General features: G+C 37.5%; 1 protein-coding gene across 8 annotated transcripts in view; it reads right to left on the minus strand.

Annotated features, from left to right (window-relative positions):
- tsen54 (TSEN54 tRNA splicing endonuclease subunit) overlaps window positions 1-19193 on the minus strand; it is a 59910-nt gene that overhangs the window by 21280 nt on the left and 19437 nt on the right. For 7 of the 8 annotated variants that reach the window (XM_053239063.1, XM_053239060.1, XM_053239058.1 and 4 more), the window contains exon 2: window positions 978-1136. The exons of the other annotated variant lie outside the window; for it this stretch is intronic. In XM_053239063.1, coding sequence (XP_053095038.1) covers window positions 978-1009 — 32 coding nt within the window. In that variant the 5' untranslated portion in view covers window positions 1010-1136. The remainder of the gene's footprint in view (window positions 1-977; window positions 1137-19193) is intronic. 8 annotated transcript variants of the gene reach the window in all.

Here is a 19193-nt window from a genome sequence, read left to right on the forward strand (position 1 = left end):
GGAGGGGCAAGGTTTTCCGAAGGTTGTAACAGGGACAAAGGTGAGGGTTAATTAATGAGTGGGTTTAAATGACTGCCCTCATGTTGGTATAAGGGCACCTAGTCACAAACTGCTTTCATCAGTCAACAGCAATTTCATTCCATAGCCTAAAAGAACAAGTCCTTTTTATTCCCTAACCCACATAGCTCAGAGGAGAGACGCTACAATGACATGTACTCTCTCATGTGTTCAGTTGTAGACCACAACAATGGCCTGTCTAAAGGGCGATGGTGTTGTCTGGATGTTACAGGTGGGAGACTGCTACACCAACTAGAAAAACTCTGCCAAATTGTGAAGGCATGTGCTGTGCAACACAACATGGCACAGCAGAATGGGCTCCCCCTCCTCATCTCCTCTGACTGACAAATTGATTAACCAATTCACATCTCTACATGTAAGACTGCATGTCTACATGTAAGATGTCATGCTTCGATTGTGAATAGCTGATTCAATAATTGATTCATATTTGCAGGTGATAACCAGGCTGGAGAAGAGACTGATTCAGCTGCATACATTTTCAAGAAGATTGAGATTTATAAAGCAGAACTGCATGCAGATGTGTACACAAGGTTTTACAGATCTGAATTTTTTGTTCACTCCATTTCCCAATGTTTGTGCACAAGCACAAAAAGTTTTATAAAGGAAGCCCCTGGTTTCTAACCTTTCTAGCCAGTGGGTGAGCTATGCTTTTTTAAAAAAAAAAAAAAAAGAAAAAAAGTGCACTTGGGTCTCGTCGTCTTCTTGCAGCTTTGCGAACTGTTACAATTTGCTATTGTAAATAAGTGCCCCATAAGTGGGACCCTGTGGTCACCCTACTAGACATTTTAAATGAAATGGATTACTGAAAACCTGTAGACATTTAGAACCTATGATAAAACATGACTGTTTGCAGGTTTTCTTGTGTTAAACACACAAACTATGAGTACTGTGTCACTCACACTCGCTCCACTCGTTCCTCTGTCACAAGCATCCAGTGCTCGTCAAGGGTCTTCTGCAGACATGCTATTTGCTGCACAGAGTCATTTGGTAAAAACTCTTTTTGTCCCCTCACAGGAATCTTATGATTTTGGCTCCGTCTTTGAAATAGTTCTGGTGAACTGTAAGGGAAAGCATGGGACAGTAAGTAATAAACAAACAAACAAATAAATAAATGGCTACAAAGACTTTGGGTATACTAACAAAAAAGAATTTATACTCCAACAAATCACAAATGTAACCCACCAATGTAAATAAAAAAAAAAATAAAAAATTCTGAGTTTGCAAGACCTAGTGTGTTTCAGATACAGTTTACATATATTTTGGTGATGGATATGACACATATTCCATGTAAAGACTATTTATTTCTGTTCTCATCAACGGCACTGACCCTAACTGCACGCTCAATTCAATTCCATTTTATTTGTATAGCACTTTTAACAATTGACATTGTCCCAAAGCAGCTTTACAGAAATATATAAATTTGTACATAAATTTTAAATTTATAAATCCCTAAATTCCCTAAAAAAATCCGTAAAAATAAATATCCCTAAATTTAAACAATTTTGCCTTCTGCAAGCTGTGCAGTAAAAGTTATATCAGACAAGTTATTGTGTGTGTATGTACAGATAAAGAGAGAGCAAGAGAGGGTGCTGGCTAGTATGCTATTGGCTTGTGCAATGCAGGAGAAGCTTGTTTTTTTAAAAGCAAACTTTTTTCTTCTTTTTTCCAAGGAGGGAGTGGGGTCTTGATTAAGATTAAATATAAGGACACCTTATGTACTACAAGCTGTATTTTATGACAAATAGCCAACTTTACTTTGCAGTCTGTTGAAATTATTGTTCAAATATGCAGACATATCAAACCGAGAACCTCATACTGAACAATAAGATACACTGTATTGTTTCAGTCTTAGACAAAACCATTGTAAATGGTCATCGCTACCTCATTGTTGATTACACATCAAATTACTAGTGACAATATTATTGGTTTTAATGTTTTTGTTAACATTGTTTCAGCCTCGTTTATGTTCATAAAACTCACAGAACAACATACAATTCTGGTTATTCTCTACTTACTGCTGGTGGCTGTTTCTATAATGTTTACATGGATTTTCTGATCTGAAAAATCAAAATTCTTCTCCTTTAAGAAGCCCTCACCTTAACTAACTAACATGGCAGTCTCACTCATTTGTGTTAATTAGAACTTACATGCACAGTGAATGAGAAGAACTCCAGCAGAAACGAAGTGGAATAAGGTGGTAAGCTAGCTGGTAAACATTTGGATAGGTGTTCTCAATAGTAAAAGCAGTAAAAGTAAAAGCACCCAAAAAGCATCCATCCCACAATGTCCTGCGGTTTGCTATCATGAACCCTAGCACCATCTTATGGGCCACTCCATTACTCTATTAGTGCAAGGGGCAAGGGAAGAGGCAACACTCAGGAGCAGAACCTTCCCATAAATCAATGTGATCTGCCCGAATTTCATTTGCGCACAAAACATGTAAGCCTGAGCAAATAATAAAATACTTTGAATGAATTACATAAGATTTGATTTCCTTTCAGGGTTTATTTAGCAAGCTACTCTGATTAACCAAATTTCAGAACAACTGGACTTTCGGTTTCTGAGAAACAGCTTTTTCAAATCAACTCTGTCCCCTTTCCAATGCTTCTGCTCCAAATCTTGCATATCACCTCAGAATCCTTTGCCACTTTGAACAGTGCTCCCCCAGTGGCCAATTTGAGTGAGATTGCATCTGATAGTGGTGTGTTAATTTTCAAAACTACCATTCAAGTTTTGTGACAATAGCTCAATGTTAACATGTCAAATGTCTGCTGAAATCTGATTGGCCGATGACAGCAACATTTTTTAAGTAATTAAAACCTTGTCCTCAGAACCTTGTCCTATACTGTATACACCTTTCAGGTTTCATCTGGATTTATGAAAACACATTTATGATTTAAAGAAAAAGAATTTTGAACATACAACTTGCAGTTCTCGAGATATAGGAGAAAACGTAAATGCTTGCGGCATAGCACCACCATCAGGCTGATGATGGTCCCTTTACTTTGCTCAGTAACAGTGGGAATTCTGCACTATTTGACAAAGTTTGGTGTTTCTACGACTTACAGTTTGGACTGCCCATCGTGTTTTAGCAAAGAATCAGAATAATTGTAAGAAAAAGAAAAATCATAATTCCAATAGGGTTACAAGCACTTCATGCTTGGACCCCTAATAAAACATCACATAAATCAGATAACGATATAGTGTTGCCTGTTGCACTAATAATAATAATAATAATAATAATAATAAGAAGAAGAAGAAGAAGAAGAAGAAGAAACTATACAGTGCCAGTAGGGTTCCTATGCAACTTCTGTGCTTGACCCCCTAATAAGTGTATGTATGGAGGTTGAATGAATGAATCTAAGGGTAGTTGATATAGCCTTCAAATAAGATATTCGGAATATTTTTTTGTTAAGGGTATTCTGAAAGAATATGGAAAAAAGCTTTATAGGGAATATGAAATTTTTTTTTTTTTTTATTCAATTAATGTAGTGCAGCCAACCATAACAAAATATGACTTCAATAATTTGCTTTTGTATGATGTGCAAGCTACAAAACGCTCCAGGTACACTATACAGCGAAAAGTATGTGGACACCTGACCAATCACACCCTAGATTCTAGACAATTGTGTGCTTCTAACTTTGTGGGAATAGTTTGGGGAAGGCCCACAAATTGGTGTTGAATGTCAGGTGTCCACATACTTTTGGCCATATAGTGTATGTATGTGCGAGTTCGCTTGGTTTGCTGGAGCATGAGCTGAACTGGTCAAGTTGGTTGGCTTTGTTTGTAGTTGTAATTTTTTTTCTTCAGCTTCCTTAAATAAAGTGATTAATAAATGTTTGAGATTTTTAATTATCGTACCGCTTTCTGATATCTTCCTTGTCTGATATGCATTAGTATTGGTACTTCATAAATTCCTACCGTCTATTAGCACTTATAAATTTGGCCTTTTTTTTCAGCGGAAAATGTTTTAAACAATAAAATTAACATTAAGAAAGCATCCTGATCATCCTGTACACTGGAATAATCTTCTGCCCTGCCAGAATCTCACAACAACATTATAAAGCCTGTTGTGTTTGCACCCTCAACAAAACTGAATGGCAGAAAATTTTTTGGTTCATTCACATACAATGGATATAAAATTCTACACTCCTCTGATAAAATAGCATGTTTTTGATGATGAAACCAAGATAAATCAGAACTTTTTCCACCCTCAATGTGAAATTACAACATTAAAATTATGTGAAAAACAATCAAACGTTTTTAGGGAAAAAAGGAAAAATAAAAAACTTACAGTAACACACCCCTAAACTAATACTTTGTTAAAGCACCTTTTGATTATATTACACCACTCAGTCTTTTTGGAGTCTTTCAGCGTGGCACATCTTGACTTGGCAATATTTTCCCACTCTTTCTTGCAAAAACATTCTAGATTAGAATTTAAATTGTAAGATTGTAAGGGCATCGCCTGTGCACAGCCTGCTTCAGGTCACTCCATAGATTTTTAGTTGGATTCAGATCTGGGCTCTGGCTAGGTCATTCAAAAAACATTGATCTTTTGGTTAAGCCATTCCTTTGTTGATTTGGATGTATGCTTTGTTTCACTGTCGTGCTGAAAGGTGAAATTCCTTTTCATCTTCAGCTTACCAGCAGACACCTGAAAGGTTTGCACTAAAATCGACTGGTATTTGTAGCTATTCATGATTCTCTCCACCTTGATAAAAGCCCCAGTTCTGGCTGAAGAAAAGCAGCCCTAAAGCATGATGCTTCAACCACCATGCTGCACCGTAGGTATGGTGTTCTTTTTGGTGATTTTTTTTTTTTTTTTTGCACCAAACATACCTTTTGGAATTGGTTTCATCAGACCAGAACACATTTTTCCACATGGTTTGTGGTCATTTAGTTGAGCTTGGATTTTTTTTGTGAGAAGGGGCTTCCGTCTAGCCACCCTACTCCATAGCCCAGACATGTGAGTGAATGTTGTCACATGCAGAGAGTAATCAGTACATGTCAGATATTCCTGCAGCTCCTTTAATGCTGCCGTACGTCTCTTGGCAGCCTCAATGGTAAGTTTTTGTCTTGTCCTTTTAAAGATTTTCGAGGGATGTCCTGTTCTTGGTAATATTTACTGTGGTGCTCCATTTTCTCTTTTTGTTGATGATGGCCTTTATGGTGTTCCATGGTACATCTAATGTTTCAGAAATTCTTTTATACCGCTCTCCAGATTGATACCATTCAACAAGTGAGATACCATGAATGCTTTGTAAGCTCTTTGTGGACCATGGCTTCAACAGTTGGAGGAAACCAAGAGGACGTGAAGAAAATCTTACAGAATCTTTTTTCACTTAAATTTTGAGAGTGGAAAAAGGTCTGACATGATTTATCTTGGTTTCATTTTTTCTACATCACAAAAACCTGCCATTTTAAAAGGGGTGTGCCACCTGCACCACCCATTTGAATACCGGCATGTTTTGGACAGTGGGAGGAAACTGGAAAACCTAGGGAACAGTTGCGCATACACGAGAACATGCACAGAAACTCCACAAAATGACTAACCCAAGCTCAGGATTAAACACCTAGAGCTGCAAGGTAGCAATGCTACCTGTTATGCCACTGCACCGCCCTTGCACATGTGGTACCAAGTCCAAATTCAACATTTGACATTTTGGAAAAAATAAGTAGGCAACATAGATAAAACTGTTAAGAGGGAGCTTTGTACGTGCCTGCAGCTTACTAGCTTTGGTGAAACAACCTCCATGAATAGATTTTAAAACCACTTTCACCCCTATTTCATTGTATATGCAGACTCAGTGTTTGCCGGTTTGAAAGAAACTACCCTTGTGATATTCTGCGGAATAGTAATAAACATTTCTCAATTGACACTGCTCACATTTTTAACCTGAAATATCAGCTAAAATCACAAATTTACTAATGTAAAAAAAATGTAAACACATGACAGTATGCAAGACCACATAAAGTGCAAATTAACAACAGCGTTAGATGAGTGCAGGACAAAAGATAAACAGAAAAATATGGGTAGAACAATAAATGCACAGAAAATTGGCTGTAAACTAAACTACTGAATAGTGTAGGAGCACAAAGTATTGCAGCAATATTGGCAGCAAGACGTGTTCCATAAACGTAGTGTCTGACGCAGCTTTGTAGAGTGCAGGTGTGCAATGTTTTGGAGTCATACTGGGTTAGGTATTTGACTAGCCAAGGTGAGAGTTGAGAGGCAACAGTGCATTGAGTAATCTGACTGCCTCAGGGAAGAAACTGAGGAATCTTCTGGTTCATCTCCTCACTGTATGCTGACTCGTTGTTACTGATGAAGTTCGCAACTGTAGTGTCATCAGCAAACTTGATGATGTGATTTGAGCTGTACTTTGTAGCACAGTGATGTTTCAGCAGGGTAAACAGCAGTGGACTGAGCACACAGCCCTGGGGAGTGCCGGTGTTCAGTGTGGTGGTAGTGGAGGTGGTGTTGCCGATCCTGATGGCCTGCAGTCTCCCTGTCAAAAAGTCCAGGATCCAGTTGCAAAGGGAGGTGGTCAAACCTAGCAGGCTCAGCTTTCTTGTGTCAAATGCTGTACTGAAGTCTATGAATAGCATCCTTACAAAATTGTCCTTTTTGTCCAGGTGAGTCAGAGAAAGGTGGATGTTAGCAGATATGGCATTCTCTTTTGAGTGGTTAGGACAGTAGGCGTACTTAGTAGACAGTAGCTGGATCCAGTATATTTGGAAGACTGCTCTTTATGCATTTCATGACTAGCTGCTCGACTAGTACAACAGGCTGGTAGTCATTCAGGCAGGACAAAGAAGATTTCTTTGGCACAGGGATGATAGTGGTCGCCGTCCCTGGTCGCACACAGGGACGACTGATTGGCTCAGGGAAATCTTGCTGTAAGTCTGTAAGGACAAGACGTCTATAAGCTGATCAGCACATTCCCTGAGTAGCCGGCCAGGTATGTTGTCAGGAGCAGCAGCATTGAGCTATCCTGTAGAAACTTATGTACCTAAACTATTAAAGTGCTATTATTGCCGAAGATTTGGACATCTAGCACAAGTCTGTAAAGAAAAAAAAAACAAAAAAACAGATGTACTATGTGTGGGTAAGAACAGGATTATGGAAACTGACGTAGCTGTAACTGTAGTTGTGGAGGAACCTAAAGTGTAGCTTATGGGGGTGTGAAGTGATTAGGTTGGATAAAGATCAGAATGGCAAACAAAACACCACATGCAGGTTTCCCACTCTTAAAAACTTCATTTTCCAGGTCACAGCTAGTGTGATCAACAGGCATCACATCCCTTACTAATATGTTCCACTCTGTAGAAGTTTGATTTAAAAGACATGCAGTCTATAGCTACAGCTTATCTATTAAATCAGCCTTTGGATGACGACAGATTGATTAAAGCCTAATATATTAAAAAACTAAGCATTAAGATCTTCAGTAAGATCTTAAGTTCACTTCATTAACAACCAACCTACAATTTACATGGACACTGAGAAAGTCATCATTTTAGATTTTTGTTCACAACATAAAAATTAGCAGCAAAAAGCATCTGGCACCTTCTTTACTTAAAATTGAACATAAAAAGGCTTAAAGTGACAAAAACAACAACATATCATCTGTGACCACAACTCACAATTGTTGCACTAAAAATGAATTTCAGCACAGTCTCTTAACACTCTCTTACAGATTTCCCAAAGCTTTTTCCAAGAGTTGCTAAATGTTCCTTTTACTCTGTAACACTTTTGCAATAAGCATTTAATTTGCAGTAATGTGAAGTCCTGTCATATAATTCCCCTTTAGCGAACACTGCACCTTCCATCCCGCAGTGCGGATTTCAGCACAAATGTGCCTCCTTGTCTTTTGTTTTGATTGATCCGGCTTTGGGGATGATGTAGTTACTCCACCTTCTGGCTTTGGGGATGATATCATCACTCTGCCTCCTGACTCTTGCAAGGCTGCCGTCCCTCCGCCTCCTGCCGTCCCTCGGCGTCCCTGTTCTACCTGCTGAATCCAGAGATTGGCTCTGCCTTGGCTCTGCCATGGCTGTTGCTGATCTCCCCACCACCGGGAATGTGGTTTCCCCCCTCTGGCCCTGCCAATGATGCTGCTCTGCCTCCCTATTCTGCTGAGGACATCATTCTTCCTGTGCAAAGCCTGCCTGGGGAACCCTGGCAGCTAATGGATGCTCTTTGACTATACTGTAGGATACTGTAAGATAATGCCACTTTTTGGAAGTTTCTCATGGTTGTTAAAGCATTCCTGCACTGCAGGCCACACTTCTATTGCTAGCTCAGCAATCAAGTCATCCACCCATTGGCCGCAGAACTTAAGGGGAAATGTTGCTGTTTTGGTAACCTCAATGAATCTATCACAATTGGCAGGTGAGTTATGGAATAACTGCCAAAGACTTCTTAGTACATTTATCTTCCATGCACAATATGAGCCAGAGCTTCCCAGGTTAACAATTCTTGGTGCATCGGGGTCAGCTTGGTTTTTGTCCTCTTAAAGCATCCTAAGAAACTTCCAATTCACCATGGGGCCATCCACTGATATCTGTAGGAACCTCTTAGGATCAAGGGGTGGCAGGATTTACCTAATGTTCTCAAAAAGCTTCTCTGCTTGAAAGTCCCATGATCTTACAATCAAAATATTGCACAGCTACCGTCCCCTCACATTCACTCCAGTGCCGCACAACATCCAACTCCTCTTTCTCTGTCATTTTATTTAAGCAGTCAAAGGACACTGCATAGCGCTGTACATTTCATGTCATTGATCAGCTGTTCTTTGAAATATAGAAACAAACCAAAATAGACAAGCAGATTTTGTTGCATCACATAAAAATGTTAGGCAATCTTACTGTCTGGGAGCATCTGACAGAATATCTGAAAAGATATCAGAGCTGGAGTTAGAATAGTGACATGACCATCTTTGATGACCTTGCAAATCTCTGCTTCTACACTGTAAAAAAAAAAATTGCAGTTTTACAGAATTTTTACTGTTAATTTTTACAGATTTTTCCTGTATTTTTGAAATACACAGAATATTATTAATTTTACAAAAATATACTGTGAATTTACATGTCTAAGGTAAAATACCACAGAAAGTGGTATTTTTTAACTGAATTAAAAAAACGGAAATTTTATGGTTAAAGAATTTTTTTTTCCCCCACACTAAAGGACTGTTAAAATACATTTTAAATGTACCAGAATTTCACAAATAGTTATTTTTTATTTAACAGATAAAATGTTAAATTCTAGTTGTATACTGGGAATACATTTTAAAATAAGATACAATTAGTGACAATTAACAATAAAAAAAAAATAATGGTTCTATCATTTTACATAGATTTGCTTCGTATTTGACAGGCATCTTGTATTATTATATGTAGATGTTTTCACAACAAAACGTTGAATAAATGTGGGTCTTATTAGTGTATAATGTCTAATCTAACATTCCTGGATGCTTAGGAATCTTGAAATGTATGCATTGCTTTCTATCTACATTAACCATAATCATTTAAATATGGATGAAATACAGTTTATGTAGGACATGGATGCATCAAAATAAACGCAATCTGAAAATCTGAACATTATTTAATATACTTTCTGTCAGGTGACATAGTTCCTATCACAGCAAAACCACCTATCAGAGCCACCTGACAGAGGTCAAAAACCGTGGATTATCAGGAGCTCTGTCCTAAACTCAGGTTTGAACAATAACGGTAGCGCTCGGGAGGAGGAGTTTTTGATGGAAAGCGCGGGCGATGGGAATAACTACATGGGACGCGGGAAAGAAGTAACGGGACATTACTTACATTAGTTTTCTAGTTATATACCGCTGTGACTTTTAAGTTTCTTCAGCCTGGCAAAGGCACTAAATCTTTTATTTCATGTTGTATTGTATATAGTAAGCAAGTGTTAGATAACTATAAGCTGTTTTTCCAATTCAGCTGCCTACAATTGATAGTGTTTAATATTCATATTTTCTTGGATATTTGCAGATTTTCTTAATTAACATGTACCAAGCACTGACCTAAACTTGTCTTTTTCTCTGCAGATAAGTTGTGTGAGTTGTTAAGGGGTAAGCTCAAATGGTGAGTCTTGTGCTATAGTTAAAGATGTTCAAAGATTACTCCTGTCATAGTTGTGGTGTTTCTGTGAAAACCCTAAAAGGTTATGTGCATCATCAAGAGCCACACAGAAATGAGGCACATTATCAGTTTGTATGTTGTATACCAGGTTGCAAGTCTCACTTCAGAAATTACAATACTTTTAAGTGTCATATTTTCCGCCATCATCGGCAGTCATCTTCTGTGTCACAGTGTGAACCGCTGCAGGCACCCTTTATGTGTGATCTTCCTAACTGTCAGAAACAGCTGATTGATCTTAAAGATCTTTTGTTTCACCAGAAATCTCATATTTCAAAAAGAGAGGAGATTCATTGCCCATTCAAAAACTGTGATAACACTTTTTCAGTGAAAACATCTTTTACATCCCACCTATCTAGGAAGCACAAACACACTACATCTCTGCATATCTCTAGTGCATACTATGCTTCAGTTCCTAGCGAGTCTCAGTCCTGTATTGGTGAAAGCCTGTCAGATGAAGCAGCAGTTGATGATGGACCTGAGGAGGATATATTGGACCCTGCACAAAAGAAAAGTTTATATATGAGAAATCTATGCATGTTTTACATGAAGCTGCAGGTGAAGCACCTTCTCCCTTCCTCCACAGTACAGTTAATTGTAGAAGAAATTAATAGTCTCATTGGAGTGTGCCAGCAGTACACAAAAAAATCAACTGAAATTATCTCTTCAAGCAAAAACTGAACTATCTGAGACAGATATTGAAGATATTTTGAAGAATTTAGATGAAATTCATGCATCCTGTAGCTCTACCCTTTCCACAGAGTACAAGAGAAACCATTATTTTGAGGAAAAATTTCCCTTTGCGCATCCACTGTCCATTTTTTGGGGGGTTGATGAAAACAGAAATGAGCAATATGCTCAGTATATTTCCATAAAAGATACATTAAAAGCTCTGCTGAATGATCCTGCTGTGTGGAAAGAATGTTGTATATATGGGAATGAGAGTACACATCCTATTTTAAACGATGTGTGTGATGGATCAGTATTCAAATCCAATCCTCTCTTTACAGAGCCAGGTGTCACCTTAAAGGTAATACTTTATCAAGATGCATTTGAGGTGGTTAATCCCCTTGGCTCTGCAAAGAAAAAAAACACAAAATGCTTGGGGTCTACTTCACTCTAGCAAGCTTTGATCCTTTTCATCAATCCACTGTTGACAACTTGCAGCTTTTGCTTTTGTGCAGAGAAGCTGGCCATGAGAAAGTGTTCTCTCCAGTGGTATCAGATCTTAAAGAACTGGAGACAAATGGACTGAATGCACATGGAAACATTGTGAAGGCAACAGTCTTTTGCATTTCAGGCGATAATTTGGGTTTGCATAATATTGGTGGGTTCACAGAAAACTTTAGTACATGTCACTATTTCTGCCACTATTGCCATATAACTAGAAGTGAGCTAGACAATTTGGAACACCAGGCTCCAATCCGCACAGTGCAAGACTACAAGGACACTGTTCAAGAGGTGCAAAGTGGTGATGCACGTGAAGCCAGAGGTTTGAAATTTAATGCTGTCTTTAATTCTCTGGCATTTTTTCATGTCTGCCAGCCAGGCCTCCCACCCTGTATTGGCCATGATTTGTTTGAGGGTGTAGTGGCATCTGACTTTGCCATTTACCTCAACTACTTTGTCAAGGTGAAGAAATTCTTCACATATTCACAACTAAATCGTAGGATCAGGCAGTTTAGTTACCAAGGATCTGACCATAATTCTACACCCTCAGAAGTTTCTGAAAAGGGTGTAAAACTAGGTGGCCAAGCAACAGAAAACTGGTGTCTGCTGAGGCTTCTACCTGTTATAAATCGGTGAAAAGATCACAGATACAGAGAACCAGGTATGGCAGCTGAGTGTCCAACTGAAAGAGGTAGTGGAATTGATTTGTGCCCCTAAAATATCAGTACCTCAGGTTGCTCAATGTTCAGATCTGTGACTATCTAGAGGGAAGGAAAGAGTTGTTTCCGACACACAAACTGAAACCAAAGCATCATTACCTCACTCATTACCCTGCATTGATACTGAAATTTGGCCCACTAATGCAGATATGGACAATGCGGTTCGAAAGCAAGCATTCATACTTCAAAAGATGTGTGTGAAGAACACAAAATTTCAAAAATGTATGTCAAACACTCGCCAGAATGAAGCATGTGTACTTCATTAATACACCTCATGATGTGTCATATTTGCCAGAGTTTGGTCTATATGAAGTGAAAGAGGCAAGGCTGAGCATGAAGTACAGAAAAGCAGAACTCAATATGGATTATTATCCATTAGCTGTGTACAAGCTTTTTGGAACAAGAGTCATTTCACTGAAACATAGCATTGTTGACACACAGTAAATGGAAAGAAAGTAAAGATCATTCCAGACTATACACCTCTGTCAGAATACTAGTACCCCTTTTTAACAAGACACACTAGGTTAAATACATAAGGAGCTATTGAGATTGTACAAAGATTCGACCTTTTGACTCCACCCCAACACAATCTCAAAAGTAAAGCTCAACACTGCATAAACTTGGTAAGTAAACTGCAGCAAATACACCAATGTATGAGCAATATCAGTGAGGGTTAGACTTCCCCAGAGATCTGGAAATATAACACTGGTTTATGATAATAAAATTTATAGCATTTACCTTAAAATTACCACTAATAGTCACTTACAGTTATACATAAAAACAATGATGTGAGAAACTAAACTGTCGGTCTCATCTCTCCTGTATAGTCATGGATCGAGGGAGTGCTCTTGCTTCTTTTATTAAATCAACTCTTCCAAAACTAACTGAACTTGAGCCTTTGCTTGAGGTTCTTCAGGAATTAGGAGTCCAGGAACTAGAGGACTTGAACTACATCCAAGAGAGTGACGACCTTCATGTCCTAAAGCCAGTGGAAGTGAGGAGACTTCTTTCACACTTCAAAACCACAAGTATGTGTTTAAAATTGTACATAATGGAACTTTATGTTCATATTAAGAACAAAAGCATAGTAAGACATGGTACGAAGCTATAGTAAGAAGCTATATGGTTTTGCTGTAGAAAAATATAATACATGACATAAGTCAAATATTGTGTGTCATTTATTAAGGCCAAAGAGATGTGTTAGACAGTCTTCCCAGAAACCAGCTGTCCTCAGATACAGCCTGTGACCGTCCTCAGACAAAACCATGACAAAATGTCCCTTTCTGGTGAGTACACCAGAATGCATCTACTTCAGTTTTTGCACTGATAATTAGTGTTAAGTTAATTTAATGGTAAATTAAATGGTCTCCAGGTTGGCCCGCAAATTAGAAATTATGAACATACACTAGCTGTTAACATGAACAAAATGTATGTCATCCCCCGCAACATCTTTGATCAATGAAAATTCACATCTGAATTTGCAGCCTAATTTTTTTTTTTTTTTTTTTTTTTTTCCTTCTGCAACCCTTCAGGTGGCTACAACTCTTCAAGTTCAAACTCGCCAATATGAACATCTAGTTTCAGTATGGATTTCACACCTTCTCAACTGTATAACGACAGCTGGCATTTCAGATTTGAAATTCCTTGGAAGAAGATGCCATCTGCCATCATCAGAAAGCTGGAAACAGGGAAGCGACCAACAAAAAGTGAGAGACTTCAAATAATTCGACTGATTGTGAAATTGTGAAATCTTAACAATATGCCCAACACCTGGGAAGAAACACATAAGTGAGATTGCAAGAAAGACGGTAAAGGCTTATCCTGTGGCATTCAGAGATGTCATTGAAGGTGAAATTGTAGGCAGTGAGTATGATTCAATCACAAAACAAACGATGAGCAGAGTGGATAACTTGAGGAGAGGAACCACTTCACTTTTCTTGAAAAGACAAGCTACTGGCACCAGTGAAGGGGAGGAGAAGACTAGACACCTATGGATGTATAAACTGGCATCCAGTGCAGCTACCACGTGATGAAACACCTGAATCTCAAAAAGATGCACAAGAACAGTTAAAGAAAATGTACAAAGAAAGATGCCATGACATCAAGGCATTGAGAATATGATGAGGGCCACCTTCTTCACTCAGAGAAAAGACATTATCAGTGGAATTGAGATGTCTGATTTGACAAAGGAATGGCCATATTTATTTGAGACAGTTGGCATGAGGACACATTTTAAAGAGCTTACAGGCCTGGACATTGATGACATAGCCATAGCAAATAAATGTGCCAGAGCTGTTTCATACCTCAAGTCTAGTGACAAGACAGGGAAGATGGAAACCATCTTCAGAGAAATGGAAATATCAAGCAAAAATATTGCAGATGTAAATGCTGCTGGGTTCCTTCAACTACTTCTCAAGCATTTCAATGAGGACGAAGATCAGATGTTTTATAAGGTGGATCAAACATCTCTGCCATCTGAAGTGAACTGTGCTGAACTTCCAAGTACGCCATGCATAGTTGTGTGTGGTACGTTTGAATTAGCATTCTGCCTAGTCAAAATGCAGTTTGCTGGATTATTCCAGCATTTTTAATGTTGCTGTGGTACAAATCTATGTTGGTGTTAACAACATTACTTGCATCTGCATACTTGGTAAAATCCATTTTAAACATTGCTCACTAAGCAAAGTTACTTGTTGGTAATTATCTAGCATGGTAATGTTAATTGTGCTACCTGTTGTATTTTTTTGGTTGTCACGTGAGGTTATTTGTTTGTTCATAGAAGTTGGTGAGAACCACACAGTTATTATTGAGGTCCTTATAAATAAATAAAAATATAGAATTGAAGGAGGGTATACTTTCTTTTTTCCATGACTGTATCTCAAAAAGTATGTCCTTTTAAGATATCCATAATTTTTGTAGCTATCTTAATAGGATATTTTATGGGTAGTAATTCAAATTCGAGATAACTCCACTTCTGTTTTGACCAGTCATCCTGTTCAAAACATCAATTTTTATTTTTAGCAATTTTATTTTGACAAGTCATTTATTTAAAAATGAAAAAATATAATTGGGATATCTTTAATGGAGATATCATGTTTCATACAGTCAAAATTAAATTGCAGCTACTGTATCTTTAATTGGAATGGCATAGCAAAGTGTACCAGTCAATATGCAGTTTTAAATATGTGTTTTGAATAGTCATAAAGGAATTACAGATACCTATAGCTAATATGATTCTGGTCAGGATAATAAATATAAAAAGGCCTTGCCATATGACCAAGAGTCTTTTTATATTTGAATAATTGTAATCATATAGCCGGAGCTTCATTCTGCAGGTTGGTAGTGGTCCATCTTACAATTGTCTAAAACATCAGATATTCTGATCTTATGGAAAGCTCTAACAAAAATCCTTTCATTCAACCATCCATAATTACATTTCAGATATCTTAAGATGCCTTTTGATGAGTCAAAATTACAATGTGACCAGTCAGAATAATATGAAACATCATATACGGTATATACAGTGTATACCTTTAAGGGTTCATTTTATGGAGGGGCTCACCGAAATTTGTCAGAGTTGAGATAAGGTGAATGGGAACCAAAAGGGGATCCTCTGCATGGAATTCCATGCACAGATATGAAAACTAGATCTCATTTTATGATGTCTTGGTCGTTGGTGCTTAGCTTATTCAAAAAACTGAAACTGCGAACAAATGTTCATCTCTAAAGCCTAAACGACTTTAGTTAGCTACCGGTCACAGAAGATGTAGAATTTGTTTCATAATTTTTGATGAAAACTCACGCCTCCTCAACACACTGTTTATTCAGTCATTTATTTTGCTAGAATATCTTTTTATTTATTTATTTATTTATTTTTTAAAACTAAACTATGATTGACAAGTACTGTACACTAACATGCTTATAATGGCATCCTCAGCCTACACAAAAGCAGTCCATTTGAAATGCCCTTACCCTGAAATCCCATTTGCTCTGAACATAGCCTTTTTACTGGTTGTTATCCATTTCTACAATGTACAGTTCGCTCTAAAGGTACAAGGTGGAAATAAGGGGTCTTTCAGATGGAGAGGAAAACTCGCATGCCCCCATTTATTTACAAGGTGATCTCATTCTTAAGAAACTGTCCCCTGCATGGGCACATGCATATCATTTTGATAATGCAATCTGCCCCACGTAATGACCAGTTGGCATTATCTATCTGATGTTTACTTCGATTTCAAAGATCAACTGAAACTCGGGAACAACTCTTGCAAGTTTAAGGAGCTACACTTTATAATATAAAGTGTTACTCACCAAGCACTTCGCAATTATCTAACCAGCCAATTGTGTGGCAGCAGTGCAATGCATAAAATCATGCCGATATAGGCCAACAGCTTTAGGCAATGTTCACATCAATTATAAGAATGGGGGAAAATGATTGCTGGTGCCAGACGAGCTGGTTTGATTACTGCTGATCTCCTGGGTTTTCCCCCCCACACACAACAGTCTCTAGAGTTTATTCAGAATTTGGTGCCAACAGCATGACTCCATGGACCAGACCTGCCTTGTGTTGACAGTCCAGGCTGGTAGAGGTGGTGTAATGGTGTGGAGATTGTTTTCTTGGCACACTTTGGGCTTGTTAATACCAATCAATCATTGCTTGAATGCCACACTCTATTTGCGTATTATTGATGACCATGTGCATCCCTTCATGGCCACAATTTACCCATCTTCTAATGGCTACTTCCAGCATGATAATGCACCATGTCACAAAGCAAGTCATCTCAAACTGGTTTCATGAATATGACAATGAGCTCAATGAACACCTTTGGGATGTTGCAGAATAGGAAATTTGCAGCATGAAAGCGCACCTGAAAAATCTGCAACGATTGTGTGATGTCAGCATGGACCAGAATCTCAAAGGAATTTTTCCAACATCACGTGGAATCCATGCCACAAAGAACTGAAGCTGTTTTGAGAGCAGAATGAGGCCCTACCCAGTATTAGCATAGTGTTTCTAATAAAGTATTCAGTGAGTGTATTGTCTATGTATACTTGAAATACCAAGATCAAAATACCTCAGCTTGAGGTACAGCAGAAAATAACAGCAATATGGTAAATCCACTTCAAATCACCAGATTTTAAAATATGTTCCAGACTGACCATCATTTGCTTCATACTTTCTGGAAATAATATCACTATTCCCAATAAATAGTATGCAAAATTTCAGGCTTGTAATACGTGCATACGATTCTGAGATATAGAGGCTTTAAAAACCGGCTGTGGCCCTGTAAAAACAAGTGCTACAGAAAAAGTTACAAAGTTCCAGAAGTCATTACTTTTGAACTATTCACACAAGATGCATGAAATTTTCAAGGATTGTTGTCTAACATAAGATGCCTTTAACATCTTTGGCCCTCTATCTCCACACTAAAGCACATCACATCTTTGAAATTTTATATCTATTACTCAGGTCATAGTTCTAGTTGTTTGTCTGAAAAACAACACTTTCTGAGGTGTCAAATGAAAAATCATTTCGTGCCTATATTTCAAATGCATATTGCCCATGTATGATGAGGTCTACCATAAAAAGTATTATACCACTTAAAAGAGCATGTTTTAATCAGCAAATTCACAAAATATGACTTGGTAGTTGGTACTATGAAGGCAAACTATATTAAGGTATCAGATATGCCATGTATTGCTACAATACTACTAACAATACTATACTGTTTTAAAGCATATATTATATATACAAAAGTCTGAGACCAAACTGAAAATTTTTATTTAAAGGTGGACATAAACAGGATATTTTAGAGTTTTGAAATATTAGAATTATTTAAAGAAAGCTAATGTTCAGTATCTTGAATATTTAATATTCAAGATTCTATACTATTTCTATGTCCCTATTTAAATGTACACAAATTTATGATGTTGACCATGTTATCTGCTTTGTACAAAAAGTCAGATTTTCCTCATGCCTAATCTCTTCTATTGAAGCGCAGGTTCATATGACATGCTGATGGAATTGAGCTAAAATGGATCATAAGGTTTTGCACAAACTTGTGGAGTTCATGCCAGCTCAAGATCAAGACAACAGGGCTCAGCAGTTTGTTTGTCTTTGCTGCAAACACCTGATGCTCCACTGGAGAAATGCTCACTTGTACTGAAAACTATCACAAATTGGATTATGTAAAAAATCTCAATAGGTATGCTTATTCATAATCAGTTGTACATGTAAAGTGTGTATTTTCACCAATTATTGGATTATATATATTGATTTTGCAGGACTTTCAGAATCGTAACTTTTAGCAATTTCAGATGACTTAATGAGCCGACACACATTCATTACAGGTCCAGTTGATTATGGATTTATAAACAGAATGTGTTAATAAAAGTAGAATCAGGAGTGATTGTTATCCTATTATATGCAAACAGACACTGCCAAAGAGGCCAAGAGTGGGAAAATGGATTTATGTGGATTAAAAAGCAGACTGGGATAAAATGTAAATAATATGTCAGCAATAAGCAGAAGGTATATGTATATGATTGAGGTAATAATGAGTATAGTTTTAAAGGCAGCAAAAAGGTAAGGGAAATAAAAAGGTAGTGCCTTGGTGGACAGAGGACACATGGTGCAATAAAGCAAAATCTAGGAAATCTTACATTAATTCCAATTTCACAAAATTACAAATTATGTTCTTCCACACAAGTACAAAATAGGGGATCTAGATTTATGTTTCTATAGCTAGACACTAATCTAATCTGTGAAATTGCATTATATGGAAGATAAGATATGGTATCGTCCATATAATGCCATTTCACAGATTAGTTGAAAATTTCACATTAGACTTGTAGTGTGTTGAGACTTGTGAGGACTTCATCATAGACCTGAAATCAAGTGGTCTCCATCATGTGTTTCTAACTAGACACATTTCTATAATCTAACTGTAACCAAATTTAACAGATTAGCTAAATGTTTGACATGTTCAAATGCACATAAATTGTATTTCTTTAACACAGGGATGAAGTGGCCAAATCAACGATTTGGTACATTCTTAAAAAGA

This window comes from Pangasianodon hypophthalmus, chromosome 13 (assembly GCF_027358585.1).
Source record: "Pangasianodon hypophthalmus isolate fPanHyp1 chromosome 13, fPanHyp1.pri, whole genome shotgun sequence".
NCBI classification, from domain to species: Eukaryota; Metazoa; Chordata; class Actinopteri; order Siluriformes; family Pangasiidae; genus Pangasianodon; species Pangasianodon hypophthalmus.